General features: G+C 42.7%; 3 protein-coding genes across 5 annotated transcripts; all 3 read left to right on the forward strand.

Annotated features, from left to right (window-relative positions):
- The first annotated feature begins 157 nt into the window (after positions 1-157).
- Positions 158-5,027, forward strand: upf3a (UPF3A regulator of nonsense mediated mRNA decay). The gene is made up of 10 exons (XM_053877532.1): positions 158-366; positions 870-976; positions 1,046-1,152; positions 1,233-1,331; positions 1,721-1,831; positions 1,907-1,962; positions 2,040-2,198; positions 2,257-2,384; positions 2,841-3,129; positions 3,309-5,027. The coding sequence occupies exons 1-10, from the start codon at positions 226-228 to the stop codon at positions 3,501-3,503; spliced, it is 1,392 nt and encodes a 463-aa protein (XP_053733507.1). The 5' UTR covers positions 158-225; the 3' UTR covers positions 3,504-5,027.
- A 145-nt stretch (positions 5,028-5,172) lies between these two features.
- p2ry8 (P2Y receptor family member 8) lies at positions 5,173-8,979 on the forward strand. The gene is made up of 3 exons (XM_053877533.1): positions 5,173-6,010; positions 7,520-7,832; positions 8,117-8,979. The coding sequence occupies exons 2-3, from the start codon at positions 7,540-7,542 to the stop codon at positions 8,883-8,885; spliced, it is 1,062 nt and encodes a 353-aa protein (XP_053733508.1). The 5' UTR covers positions 5,173-6,010; positions 7,520-7,539; the 3' UTR covers positions 8,886-8,979.
- A 386-nt stretch (positions 8,980-9,365) lies between these two features.
- Positions 9,366-14,669, forward strand: asmtl (acetylserotonin O-methyltransferase-like). 3 transcript variants are annotated; one of them, XM_053876970.1, is made up of 16 exons: positions 9,366-9,404; positions 9,860-9,971; positions 10,121-10,252; positions 10,318-10,365; positions 10,427-10,491; positions 10,563-10,627; positions 10,790-10,895; positions 11,059-11,287; positions 11,368-11,535; positions 11,686-11,848; positions 12,223-12,425; positions 13,233-13,365; positions 13,445-13,585; positions 13,659-13,781; positions 13,943-14,174; positions 14,328-14,473. In XM_053876970.1, the coding sequence occupies exons 2-15, from the start codon at positions 9,879-9,881 to the stop codon at positions 14,167-14,169; spliced, it is 1,896 nt and encodes a 631-aa protein (XP_053732945.1). In that variant the 5' UTR covers positions 9,366-9,404; positions 9,860-9,878; the 3' UTR covers positions 14,170-14,174; positions 14,328-14,473. The 3 variants fall into 3 exon arrangements, with proteins under 3 accessions (XP_053732945.1, XP_053732946.1, XP_053732947.1); XM_053876971.1 differs by having other exon boundaries at positions 12,226-12,425; XM_053876972.1 differs by lacking the exon at positions 13,943-14,174 and having other exon boundaries at positions 14,328-14,669.
- Positions 14,670-14,768: the final 99 nt, after the last annotated feature.

The raw sequence follows: 14,768 nt of genomic DNA on the forward strand, positions 1-14,768 counted from the left end.
ATAACCTGTTTGCTGACATATATACATAACACTGCATTGCTATGCAGTACGTCTTAAATAATTATAGTATAACGTTGACATGTTGGGGAAAGTTACAGTAATAAACTATTGCTATATTGCTCCGTCAAATAATTTACATTTTTCAAAAACTCGCCGCTTCAGTAAATCTCGCGATAACCCGCGAGAGTCACGCTTGAGAGCCGCTTCGAGCGGAGATGGAGCGCAATGAAGTCTGAAAAGGACCAAATGACGGCGAGCCAGGACAAATCCTCGGTGGAAATCAAGTTCAGGGACCTTCCACGAGAGCAGGACAGCACCAGCTGCAACTCCAAGCAGAAGGAGGAGAAGAAAGAAGTGTTTACGAAGGTAGGCGGTCGATGTTGTTGATGCTGCGACGGAAACATGGAGGAAGGTTTCAGCACCGAGGACAGAGGCAGGAGAGACCACACGTCGATCATCTACTGACAAGGCAGAATAAGAGAGGAAATCTCGCTTTTTAGAATTAGTATTGAGTTTATTCTGGGGAAAAGTGACCAAAATTCGGATGAAATATTAGCGAGAACGCAGAGGGGGCGTGGCCTCTGCTGATGACGGAAGGGCTGTGAAGTTAAGACGCATTTTATAAAGGCTCATATCAAAGCAAGTGACATGAGAATGTATTTCAGCACAGTGTTTTCTATTGCATCTGCGTTTGAAGCTTGTTAGTTTATTGAGTAGGGAACTAAATATAATTATTTAAAACATACTTTAACATGATTTTGTGTTCAGATTTTTTTTTTATTCTGTTCAACACAGATATTGCAGTTTGTCTGCTTCATCTTTAATTCCCAGCCCAGGCTTTGTTACAGACCTCTGTTTTTATTGTTCAGGTGGTCATTCGAAGACTCCCCCCAAACCTGTCAAAGGAGCAGCTGGAGGAGCAGCTAAGTCCACTTCCATCCTACGACTACTTTGAGTTCTTCCCCGCTGATCAAAGGTAGTCATATTCTTTTATTCATTTCACCGTTGTGTGCAAAGGTGACGACGACTTCCTGTGTCCACGCAGTCTCTACCCACACCTGTTCTGCAGAGCATATATCAACTTCAAAAACCAGGAGGACATCCTGCTGTTCAGGGATCGATTTGATGGTTATGTTTTCATTGACAGCAAAGGTACTGCCCCAGATAAAAGTTGAATCTGAATGACATAAATGTGCGGGAATAAAATGCCAATCTTTGTTGCTATATTTTAGGCCAGGAGTTCCCTGCGGTGGTGGAGTTTGCGCCCTTCCAGAAAATATCCAAAAAGAAGCTGAAGAAGAAAGATTCAAAGACTGGAAGTATCGATGAAGGTAAGGGAGGAGGCACACCAGCTTGCTTTGGCTACAAGGATTAAAAGAAAAGTGCTACTGAAGTTTTATTGTTCCAAATGAAATTGGGACAGAGGAAGATATTTTTTGAGACACAAGCAGGGGTCACCCTTAAGCTTCACAGGTCACCAATAGAGGACAAACTAGTCACAGAATGGGGAGCTTCATGGAAGATGATAAAATATAAGAGTCAGTAACAAGGCTAAAGAGGAGAGTTATGGAGGTGGTGAAGGAGGACATGAGGTTTGGAGGTTTGAGAGAAGAGGAAGCAGAGGACAGGGTGAGATGGAGGAAGATGATTCACTGTGGCGAACCCTGAAGGCAGAAACCAAAAGGAAAAGGAGAGATTCCCTGCCCTCTGACCCCTACAGACCCAGAGTACAAGCGCTTCCTGGAGAACTACTCCTGCGATGAGGAGAAGTCGATGGCCAACCCGGAGACTCTCCTTGGAGAAATCGAAGCCAAAACCAGAGAGCTGATCGGTATATGTCACCGTTTCTTTTTCACACTCGACAATTATTAAATCAAGTGCTGTCTTTTTTTTTCCTCGCCTGCAGCCAAGCGCACAACACCCCTGTTGGAATATATCAGGAACAAGAAAATTGAGAAACAGGTAAGAGAAGCTTTGACACGCTGTCTTGAACTCATGGAATCACGCGTGTTATGTTGAAATAAAAACCTCCTCGGCAGAGAATAAGAGAGGAGAAGAGAGAGGAGAGACGACGAAGGGAGTTTGAGAAGAAAAGACTCAGAGAGGAGGAGAAGAGGAAGCGGCGAGAGGAGGAGAAACGCAAACGGAAAGAAGCAGAAAAACAGAAGAAGTTGTCGGACAAAGACATCAAAATTAAGGTGAGCGAGACTGATGGGTTTCATGAGCTGTGTTATTAACGGTTGTGTTTATTGTTAGCTCCTGAAGAAGAGCGACAGAGACGAGGACGTGGACTCCGACCTCACCAAGGACAAATTCGACAGTGAAGTTGAAAGAAAATGGGAGAAAAACGTCGGACAAATGAAACCGAAAGACTCTAAAGAAAAGTAAGATCAGGACTCAAGGTGGGAATAGATTTCTGGTTCATTTAAGAGCTGTTTTGAGAGTAAGATACAGACTATTGATGGAGAAAAGTATAAGCAAACGATGAGGACAAACGGGGTCCCACAAGGGTCTACACTTGGGCCACAGCTCTTCGACGTTTCTTCAAGTTTTAGATAAGAGAATCAACTTTTGTTGATAAATGGGTGTGATCAGAAGCTTCAAATGAATTGAGAATTTCTCAATAATGTGGCTGAGATCTGAATTTCTTATGTTTATTTGCTGCAGTCCTGAATAGCACCAGAAAACCCACCAGTCTGTGGCTCCGTCACAGTCACCCATTTTCAAGATCTTACTAGGCTTTTTAACCCTGAATTTTTTGGGCCAAAGAATGTTGTTTGGCGCCATTGCTCTTTCTACATCATTCCTTATGCGTATGACTTCCTCACCCTGTCCTGCAGGGGTCAGCCTGAGAGTGACGAGCAGAACTGTCGCAGACAGAGAGAGAAGGATCACCGCGGGAAGGACGAGGAAAGGAAGCGCCAGCGACATCACTACGAGTTTGACAAGTTCATGCGCCGTAAGGATGAAACCAAGTGGGGGAAAGGCCACTGCCAGGACAGAGCCAAGAAAGAAGGCCATCATCATGGATACAGCTACGGCCCAGACTGCGGGGACAAGCTGGGGAAGGAGGACCGGGAGGACCTGGGGAACCGGAAGGAACGCCTCCGAAACAAGGTGAGCGAGAAGGTGAGCAAGAGATGACTGGTTTATAAGAAACCAAAATTAAAAAAGCAAGGTCCAATTGTTCAGACATTGTTTTCCTCTCCAAGAGAACTTGACATGTTTTGTGGTTGCTTTGACATGAAAACCTGCTTAGAATGGTAAGAGGTTCACACGTGAATGTTCTGCGCTGCTGCCCCCTGCAGGATCGCCCAGCAATGCAGCTGTATCAGCCCGGCGCGCGCAACCGCAAGCGCATGAACTCGGCGTCCAAAGTCTACGATTGCATGCCCTCGCTGCACTCTCCGGAGGCAGGGCCGGATCGATGCTACGAGGTCAGCCCGGGGCTGGACAGAGGGTTTGACCAAAGCAAAGATGATCACGAACTGTCCGGGTGTTGAAACATCTCGATCAGACAGACGCCTTCTGCTTGAAATCACATCAGAACAAAAGTTCATTTTGTGGCTCATACCTTGTCAGCCGTGTGATCAAACTACATCACGCTACTTACTGTGTCTATCTAACCAATGACCTATCAGAGTCAGTGGTTTGACTTCTAGTCAATGTCTGTGTGACTACGATAGTGCTGAGGCAGGAAAAACAGAAGATACTGCCCCAGTTGTGGTAGGAACATCATATATGCTGCTGAGACTGAGGGACTTTCTCATGATGTGAAAAAGGTTTCCTGACTTATATAACAGAGTTGAGAGTTGATCCAAAATGAATGTGAATGGTGACCCTGATGCTTGAGTCGTGTGTGAAGTTGTGTGAAAGCGCATTTGACGAACGTTTGAATCGATAAATGTAAATATAAATAGAGTCTTTACGTCTTCAAATCTCTCAAACACAAGTTCGTCTTAAGACAAAAATATTTGCCCTCTTGTTTTGAAAACTCCGGCATCATTTATTTCATTTTTTTATCCACATGAATCTCCAGAACAGCTTCCTCTCTGCTCCACTGCAACTAGTCAGCATACGACGGCAACATGTCTAGTCATGGGGTTGTAAACAGAATACAAATAAATGTATATAAAATGTGAACACTTGTTTAAATGTTGTTAAAAGTGAAACTGTAGTGTAAAAAGAGACGTGCCCTTTGATAAATGGTCCCATACCTTTGATGTTTTGGGTCGCGATGGCCCCGTAGCCACAGGTGTTTCTCCTCTTACTGCCAACTGAAGAAAATGATGTCAGACTAGTCGATGACTGAAGCTAACGGCTGGTCACTGCAGCTTTAGGAATACTCATGATCATAATACTCAATATACATGAGGCGCCTTTTAAGATTTAAAAACATGATGTGACTACAGGATCGGCACAACCGGCAATATGGGCAGCTGAAGCCAAGACAAGAGTGAGTTGATAAACAAAGGGATATTTAGATGGAATTGAGAAAAAGCTTTTTTTCTAGCTTGTGTTTGTTGACATTCACACCACATCACAGCACAGATGTAAAGCCATTACTTTTCAGTGGCTGCAGCTAATAATAAGTCAATAATTATATATTGCCATTTACACACAAAAAAAAAATACCAATGAAGGAAAAAAGCTCAAACTTTTCTTCATGAAGTGGAGTTCATAGTTTTGACCGTGAGCCTGCCATTGTTCAGAAAATAAAATCTATTGGATGAAACATGAAAAGCACCTGACTTTCTAGATGTGAGACAAGTGACTGAAATGTTTCTAGGAGGAGCTGTGAAATTTCATTTTATCTCACCTTTTATATATTTCCAATTATGTTGATCCTTTGGAGGAAAATATTTATTTTTTGTTAAATCCCCATCAGTATGTTTATTTGTTTTACAAGAACACCTTGTTCTGTTTTCATTCTCTGCATCCTTGTAACCCTTTATCTCCATTGTTCAGTTTCTGTAACTGAACTTGAATGAATCATGTATCAGAATTATACTTTTACTTTCATGGTTCAGGAATTTATTATTACATTCCTAATATAATGTCTTTATTTCTATTTATTTTATTGTCAACTCATTTTTTTTTTCATTTTTTATTAATAGGTCACAAGTCCCTGTCATTTTTCTTCTGAATCAAAGAGCTCTATTAATAAATTCCTGTTTTGATCTTCATATGTCATTACATTCAAAATGTTCCACTAAATTTATAATAAATAAATAAAAATCATGATTAAAAAATAAATAATCATGTGGGTGTATCTCAATTTTATTTTGGATTTTAACAGTGAGGACTGTTGAAATGATGAAAAGGCTAGGTGGAGACTTCCCTGAATAACAGTAGATACAAGTATGAGTCAGTGACACGCATCACTTGAGAGAGCTTGCGTGGACTGTGGTAGTTATTACGATTATGCGTCGCTGTTACACAGTTTGGCTGTTAAAAACACTCATACGACGACACCCATAACGCACCCCGCCCATAACGCACTGCAACAGTTGTAGCCTGTGTGCAATCATTACTCTAGGCTTTAGCTGTTAGCTTGCAACTTTCTTTGTTACAAACCCATTTTTTTCACTCTTCATACAATGACTAGTTTGTACAGAGTTGAGTAAGGTTTACGACAAAGGAGTTTGTGACAACAGCGTCTCGTGTAGATCCACGCTTGTGATGGCTAAAGCAGAAGTGTGAGTTTCACAAGACTAAATAAACACACACACAAAAAAGGGAAATATTAGCCTTCACACACTGTGATGATGTGCATCGAGTAACAACCTTTTCAATGTCGTAAAGGTAATTTGGATTCCATTGAGCACTAGAACATAACAAAAGCAACCACATGCTTCCGTTCCTCTCTCGCTTTCACTGCACTGTACAGTGCAGAGACTAGGAGCAGTTTCCTGAACACCGTCTTCACTCTCAGTCTGCAACTGACATTGCGTGGGCCACCTGACTTGATGTGTGTCTCTGCTGCCTTTATGGTCTCCAGCTCCTCGACGTGAGTCTCATATTAAATATACTGTGTACTAGATGCAATACTTACACACATATTTTCATTATCATTATTATTGAAAACTTCTCATTTGATGTGTTTTTATGCTGTATTTGACTACTATAAATGGACCGAAATGAATCTAATGAATTACCTTTTCTAGATTTCAGGCATCAATTCTGAATTATATTAAATGTTTCTATTTATTTTCTTAGGTTGGTTTCTACGTTCTCATGATCAATTTTGAAATTGTGGCTAATTTATTTGAACTCAGATAAATAAATTATTAGATAAATGAAGTATTTGTACTATGTTGTAGTAACAGCAAAAGAGGTAAATTTTATTTTTATTTATTCATGTTTATTTCGTTCACCTCTAATACTTTGTAAATGTCTCATGTAACAAGTTTCTTTTGATCTTTGAAGTCTCTTCTGTAGAAGAAAAGTGTAACTGAAAGTTTTTTATAATATATAATATATATATATATATATATATATATATATATATATATATATATATATATATATATATATATATATATATAAACGATTTAAAGGCAACAGAAAAGGATGAAAATAAAATATATTCTTCAAATAATCGCTCAAATATGTTAAAAAAATAAAAAAAAAAGAGGTGAAAACTGATGCTATTCCAAATCCCACCCTCATGCTATAACGTGTCAGTTGTACACATCCGTGTGTAGGTGATTGTTTTGTTCTCTTCAACATGTGACTCAGGAGACGCAACATGTGCGCTATCTCGCCTGAACTTGACAGTTGGTGCTGCTCACCACAATCCAACCGAAGTTCTCTGTGGTTAGACGTTCCACGAGCCAGTGAGCGGCAGCTCACTCTCACCCCCCTGTCAGTGCCATCATGTAACAACAGCCACCACAGAACCATAAAACCTTGTATGCTTCCTCCCCACAACAGTAGAAGCTTCTGTCAACAATGTCGAAACCATTCAAATGTCAACATTAAATGCCAACGTCATATTCATTTGTAGTGGATTCACCTGCCTTTTCAAATGAAGGACGAATGCGTCGCTTAATATCATAAATACAGTATTTCACCAGCATCTTTCCTCATTTAATATTCAACAATTATTGTTCAAACTTTGACTTATTTAAAGGAAATTTTAATCATTCAAAACCAAGTCCACTTTATTTGTGGAAATCAATTTTGTTCTGTTGACAATGTTTTGACTTTTGACGCTAAACATGCTAGTGCCATATTAATAACCTGAAAATAAAGGGCTAAATAGTGTCTCATGGTGGAATGTTGATGAATTTACCCTCACTCTTAAAATGACTAATTTCGTAATGCATTTTGCAATTTTTTTTTTCTTTGTGTGGTCAGATTTTTCTGTGGTAAAAGTTCAATGTTGTCCTAAAAAGGGGAAGTGGGCTGAAGCAGTGAAGAGTCGCACCACACGCCACAGATGGTTCCTCAGATGCCAAGAGTATTTTCATATATTGTCATCACTATTATTATTACTATTTCTATCTGTCTATAGGACGACACTGGCTTCTGGATATGTCGCACAACTGCAGCACTCCCAAACTGGACAACGCCACTCTGTCGCTCCTTCAGAACGTGGAAGTCAGCATCACCATCTCGGTGATCTACGTGGTGGTCACCGCCGTCAGCCTGGTCGGGAACTTGCTCTCCATGTGGCTGCTGCTCTTCCACACCTCGCCCAAGACTTCCTCCGTCATCTTCATGATCAATCTGACCCTCACTGACCTCTCCATTGGCGTAGCGCTGCCCTTCCAGATTTACTACCAGCTTCATGGCTACGACTGGGACCTGGGACCTCGCCTTTGCAGGTACTTTTGAAGGAACGCAAGGAGATACTCAAAAAATTGTTGTCTACCATGAAAGATATGTGCATATTTTTAGAGAAGGGAAGGTGCCACGCACGTGAAAAAACAGTGGCGCCCTCTCAGCGTAGAACCATTTGTTCAAAACAAATGATTTTCGGGCAGAGAGTGCCACCTAGTGGGCTCTGGAAATGAGGACACTGTTTCATGAAGCCCATCACTACAGCCCATATAAACTTCAGATGACCCATTACTACTGTATCTAAGTGTTTATCCACGTTGTCTTTCAGCTACCTGACTCTTGTCTTCTACACCAACATGTACTGCTCCATCTTGACCATGATGGCCATCGGAATTGACCGCTACCTTGGAATAGTCAGACCTATGCTCTTCAAACAGATCCAGAACAAGAGGTCCATCGCGGTGGTCAGCTGCCTCTTCATGTGGGCGCTGGTGCTCAGCATCCTCTACCCGCTGATGACCACTGACTTGACCTTTCACGTCCATGAACTGGAGATAACCACGTGTTTCGACATCCTGAAGAAAGACATGCTGCCCAACCACGCGGCTTGGTCGGCCTTCCTCCTCAGCGTTATTTTTGTGCTCTTTTTCTTCCCCTTCTGTATCACCACATTTTGCTACGTGCGTGTCATCTGCAAGCTGGCGCAAGATTCCAAGACGGAACAGAAGAAGAGAGCCATTCGACTGGCCGTCGTGGTGCTGCTGGTCTACACGCTGTTCTTCGCCCCCAACAACATCCTCTTCTTGACTCACTCGGTGCTCAGGCTCTTCTACAACAGGTCTCTTTACATGGCCTACAAGCTGACGCTGTGCTTCAGCTGCCTCAACAGCTGCCTCGACCCTTTCATTTACTACTTTGCCTCCAAGGACTTCAGGCAGAAGCTCAGGCAGGTGGTTCCTCTGCTCAACCAGAGCAGCACGCCGGACTCCACCAGGATGGAGCAAAGAGAAAGCATCTACTCAACACAGTGCGCTGTGGAGGCACGTGCAGGCGAATGCATCAAAGAGTGTTTGATGCCACACCCTAGCACTGCTTAGACATACAAACCTCGAGACAGGAAGTGAGACTGGTTGTGATTATATTGTAGCATACTCTTCTTCAAAATGTTTTGTTTTTGTATTATGTAGTAATAAATAGCTTGAATTAGAATGGATTGTCTTGATGTTTTTGACACATATACATCACAAATAAACTCAGTAGAATTTTTAAGTTATTAAAAATATGGACAAAATTGAAATTTGATGATGCCAAAATGACTAGTTGAGAAGCCTACTAATGCATTCAGGGCTCAGATAGTGGCGTACAAATGCAAATGTAACGTTTGGGGTGCTTTTTAAATACATGTTTTTGAAGGTTAGAAAAATCTAAAGTAAAAATTAAAACATACATCTTTGTAGATTGTTAAAAAATAAAGATGGAATTTGACAGATAATTATTATTTTAAAAAATAAGGTTTGAACTTCCGCTTACTCACTTCCGTCTTTTGCGTCTTGCGTCATCACGCACGCGGTGTCACGCTGGTGGAGGAAGAGTCCTGGAACTGAAGTTCGCTGCTGGTAGATTGAATTTAAAGCTATTTCTGTGTCGAACTTGATTTCATTTTAATATCGTCATCTGTCGCACGAATTCTAGCTGAAGCCTGTCGTCTCTTTTTTTGTATCCAGAGTCGCGACACAAACTAGAGCTTTAACTGTGGTTCTTAATTGTTTTAATTCAGTTTTAAACCTGGTTTAGCAAAACTACTAACGTGTAAAAATGTGTCCTTGAAAAGTGTCTCTGTTGACTGACAGGGAAACGACTGGTCTGCTTTGATTTAGCTGTTAGAAATGTATATTACCTACTTGTTTTATTATGATTATTTTTCGTTTTTTATTACCAATATACGGGGGATTTATTCCTGAAAACGTGAATGACAACCTTCTTTTCTTAGTAATTTAACACGTAAAGCTGTGTTACGATGGGTTCATTTATGGAGCTGAAAACAAATCTGTATTTTTCTCATTTTCCTAAGGGCCCAGTGGAAGAACACCATGCTGCTGAACCCCATCATCTCCAAACTTGCCCACAAGCTGGTAGTGCTTGCAAGTGCCTCCCCAAGAAGACGGGAGATCCTCCAAACTGCTGTACGTAATGACACGTGTTAACTTTCCTATTGTTCTGTTTTCATATGGCTGATGTTTGCTTGACTTTCTTGTTCATGCTGCGAGTAAAAACTGCTTCCCCAGTTATCCAACGTCGGTTTCATTAGAGCCCATATTGTCTTGCAATTCAGGGTTTACAGTTCGAGGTTGTGCCGTCATGGTTTGAAGAAACTCTGGACAAGGACGTTTTCAAGGCGCCCTACGAGTATGCGCTGGAGACAGCCAAGCAGAAAGCTCTGGAGGTGGCCCGCAGGATGCCACTGGTGAGTCCGACTGAAACGGCACTGGGCAGAAGTTCACGCTGTCATCATCGTCGTTGTTGTTCCAGACACACTTGAAAATTCCAGACTTGGTGATCGGAGCAGACACTATTGTGGTGAGGAGAAGAAGAACCAATAACATTGAAGGTGTTTGGCTTTTAACGTTGTCGTGATCAGACTATAGATGGCATGATTCTGGAGAAACCAAAGGACAGACAGGACGCCTACAGGATGCTGTCGGGGTTCGTACTCACCGACCTTCAGCTGACGTTATATGTATATATCACACTTGTCATGTGATCTCTGCCTACAGCCTCAGTGGGAAGGAGCACAGCGTCTTCACGGGCGTAGTGATTGTTTTCTGCCATGAGAGAGAAAGTAGGTGGACTTGTTTGCATATACTTCAGCATGGGAACTCACTCAGCCCCAGGAATGGATCGTGCCAACACTATATGTTTTGACCCTGTTTTATGATCTATTTTGGGTATTGGCAAATCACTTTTATGTCAGTTAATGAACCAGTTTAACTCCTCATCCCAGGACAAGTGGATTACCAGCTCATTGACTTCTACGAGGAAACAAAGGTGAAATTTTCTGCTCTGTCAGAGGAAATGCTGTGGGAGTACATCAACAGTGGGGAGTATGCGTGAGTATGACCTGTTGAACCTGGAATATTGATTCGTTGGTAGCAGTTATCTCGGGTTTTTGGACTTTGCAAGACAGGCACGGAGCCCAGCAGCGTGAAGCATGAAGCTGTGGCCTGCCTGTGGCTGACATGGATCCAATAAGATTGTGCCGTCTGCTGGCAGGGATAAAGCCGGCGGTTATGGCATCCAGTCTTTAGCAGGCATGCTGGTGGAGTATGTCCACGGCGACTATCTCAACGTCGTTGGCTTCCCTCTCAACCACTTCTGCAAACAGCTGGACGTCATTTATAAGGGCTGCCCTTCATCTCTCAGCGACAAGTCAGTCGCCATCAGCCGCCTGAAGCCTCCGAGCGTGCTGGTTGAGCTGCCGTCTGGATCCACTCTTCCTCAGGTGTTTACCATGCCGCTGTTTTGTCTGGCAGATCTTGATGGAGTGTTTCATGTCTCATTATTTTCCACCACATGGAACAGAATGAAGTCATAAAAGAGAAGGAGAGTCAAGACGGGAGGGAGAATGATGGAGCACTACCGCTAATAGCCAGTGGAGGGCAGCCAAAACACACGAATGAGAGCAACGGCCCCAAGAAGAACGAGCTGCAGCACATGATCGCTCTGATGGACGGATTCAAAGCCTCGAAGGTACTGGATCCCGGATCCCTGAGCGCTCTCACAAATACTGGATCAGTCACCAACTTGTTGTTAGACCTGTGTTTCAACGTTTCGTTGAACATAGAATCATTTAAATGATAGTAACCAGTCATTTTCAACCAACCACTGAAATTCTTTCAGGCACTCTTTGTTGCCTCGCAAATGCACGTCTTCGATGTGCTCCATAAACGGCCAGGCCTGGACGCTGCACAGGTGGCGCAGGAGATCAGCGCCTCTGTGAAAGGAGCTGAAAGTTTGCTGGAGGCTTGTGTCTCTCTGAAGCTGCTTAAGTGCAAAAGTGGAGGTACGGGACCGTGCTCATAAGATTCAAGTGTGTTCTTCAAATAATTTGTCCTGAAGCATTTTTTTCTTTTATTTATTTTTCTAAAATGAATTTTTTCTTATTTGTTCAAGGACTCTTACAGCTTTTTCCACTGCTTTTTCCACCGACTGTCTACTTTCTTACTTGTCTGTAAAGGTTTTTGATGCTATTGAAATAACTTTTCCTTTTTAAAAATATTTTAAATATTAAGATTTTTATTCTCAAAGTGATTTTGAGTTATATGTTTTTGATATTTAGTTACTTATGCGAGCCCATATTTTTGTAACATGTTTATATATATATATATATATATATATATATATATTGTTCCTGCTGACTCTCATTTGGGTGTCCAGCAGGTCAACAGAAGCCAGTGTACAAGAACACGGATGTGGCCAAACACTTTCTGCTGTCAGACGCTCCCTTCTCCCTGCTGGGCTACATCCAGCACTGCAACGGCACAATCTGGCCGCTCTTCTCACACCTGCACGCCGCGGTGCGAGAGGGAGTAAACCAGCACCACAAAGCCTTCAACCAGACCTCAGAAAACCTATTTGAGGTATTTTCCAGAACATTTACTGAAGGATAAGTGATGGTTTGTACAGATAATACATATCTTGAAGGTTATTACGGTCCACAGAGCATGACATGCCTGCCCAAACCTGTTTATGTACAATACATACAGTACATACATCATCAGTTAACCAGTGCTTAGTCCTGTTCATGGTTGCTGGAGCCCATCCCAGGAATACGCCCGGGACAGGTCGCCATTCACATACACCTTTCAATTGTAGAGTGTCCAATTGAGGAAACCGGAGTACTCTGAGAAAACCCACGCAGTACAAAGGTCCGGAGCTGGATTTGAACTTCTTGCTGAGAGGCAGCAATGCTAGACATTGTGCCACTGTTCCACCCAGTCATGTACAATATACAAAACAAATATGTGACCGTTGTAATGAAGGCAGGTCCACAGGAAAAACTGGGAGGTTAGAAATATCCATATCTAAATGACACACGGTCCAATATCTATTTTTTAAATTCTCTCCTTAAGGGATGGGCGATAACTTATCGTACACGATACGCCAAACACAATCTCCACGATGACAATTCTGTATCTCACGATAAATTTTGGCTGCATTGGACTTGCGCACGTGAACGTGATGAGACCATGGCGGCGCGCCGCACTCTCCACCTCTGCGGCGTTTGACAGCCGACACAGGCGTTTGACAGTTGTGGAGAGTGTGGTGGAATGTTTAGGAATGTTTTTCATCAAACAAGACAAAGGAAGGACAGTTTGTACAATGATTTGGAGAATAGAAAAAGACTAAATGATCATGTATTGACATTATTTCTACTCTCCTTTAAGGACACCGTCTACAACAGTCAAGAAGCCAAGCTGCGGTTCATGAAGGCCATGCACAGCATCGCTAAAGTCACAGGGATGGCTGTGGCAACGGCATTTGACCTGTCAAGCTTCAGAACCGCCTGTGACCTCGGAGGTGATTCTACACACTCCTGCTACAAGAAAAATGGCACTAGACTGTAACAGGCCTTCACATAAGAGTCGCTGTCTTTCAGGGTGCACTGGAGCTATGGCTTATGAGTTCACTAAAGCGCACCCCAATCTGTCTGTCACTGTGTTTGACCTGCAACCTGTTGTTGAGCTGAGCGAACACTTCAAGTCACAGGACACAGATGGGAGGGTATCATTTATAGCAGGTCTGTTAATGCAACACTAGGTCGATCAGACCGCTTTAAGTATCCGATCATAAATAATTCTCTTTAACTACAGGTGACTTTTTCAAGGACAAGCTGCCCAAAGCAGATTTGTACATCCTCGCAAGGATCCTCCACGACTGGTCCGATGAGAAAGTGCACCTCCTACTGAGTAAAGTCGCAGACGCATGCAGCCCAGGTATTCCCTTCAACTGTTTTGCTTTTTCTTCTTAAATTTAAAGCACCACTGCAGGAAAAGGGTTTGAACTATATAATTTTAATCGAAGCAAGACCTTCCCTGATCACCTAATAACCAGCAGCGATTGTTGTCACGGACACCAACCTTCACCGTGCCGACAGGCTCGGCCGTCTTGATCAGTGAGATCTTCCTGGATGAGAGCAGATCGGGTCCCAGTCGCGGGCTGCTCCAGGCCCTCAGCATGTGCGAAGGGAGACAGAGGAGCGCCGCAGAGTACAGTCTGCTTCTCAAGAACCATGGTTTCATCCCAGCTGATATCAGACTCACTGGAAACCTACTGGATGCTATGCTCTACGTCAAAAAGTCGCCCGCCACGACACCGCAGTGAAGAAGGTCGTGTGATCAGTTCATCTCAGCTGTAAATCGGAATATCAAAGAAACAAACACAACAATTAAACATGGTTGTGTCAATTTAGAGAATCAACAATGGTTCATGGAGGTGTTTTCGTTTGTATAATAACACTGGATTTCATTTTTAAATCCCAGGCTGTGCGGTTCTGGTTGCTGAGACGATGCTGGACGGACATTCGGCGCACTCAACCCTGCAGTCGCTCAACATGCTGGTGCAGACGGAGGGACAGGAGAGGATGCAGCGCCACTATGAACACCTTCTAAACACACATGGATTCGGTGACATGCGAGTGGTTCGCACCACAAACTTTCTCGATGCTTTTATTGCTATAAAAAAATAGCACTTTATCAAACACCAAATGAGTTTTAGTAATAAACGTGTCTCATTTAGACCAGACTGGTGTGTTGTGCTGCCAATTTAAAATGAAAAGGTTTTTTTTCTTAGATGAGCAGAGAAGTTGGTGGGACCCCCACTGACCATGGCAATAAATTCTATTCTGATTCTGATTCTGATTCTGGTGCTGGAGAACATAAACATAGCGGTGGCCCAAGGAGGCGGGAACTGAGCCGCCCTTC

This window comes from Synchiropus splendidus, chromosome 10 (assembly GCF_027744825.2).
Source record: "Synchiropus splendidus isolate RoL2022-P1 chromosome 10, RoL_Sspl_1.0, whole genome shotgun sequence".
Lineage (NCBI taxonomy): Eukaryota > Metazoa > Chordata > Actinopteri > Syngnathiformes > Callionymidae > Synchiropus > Synchiropus splendidus.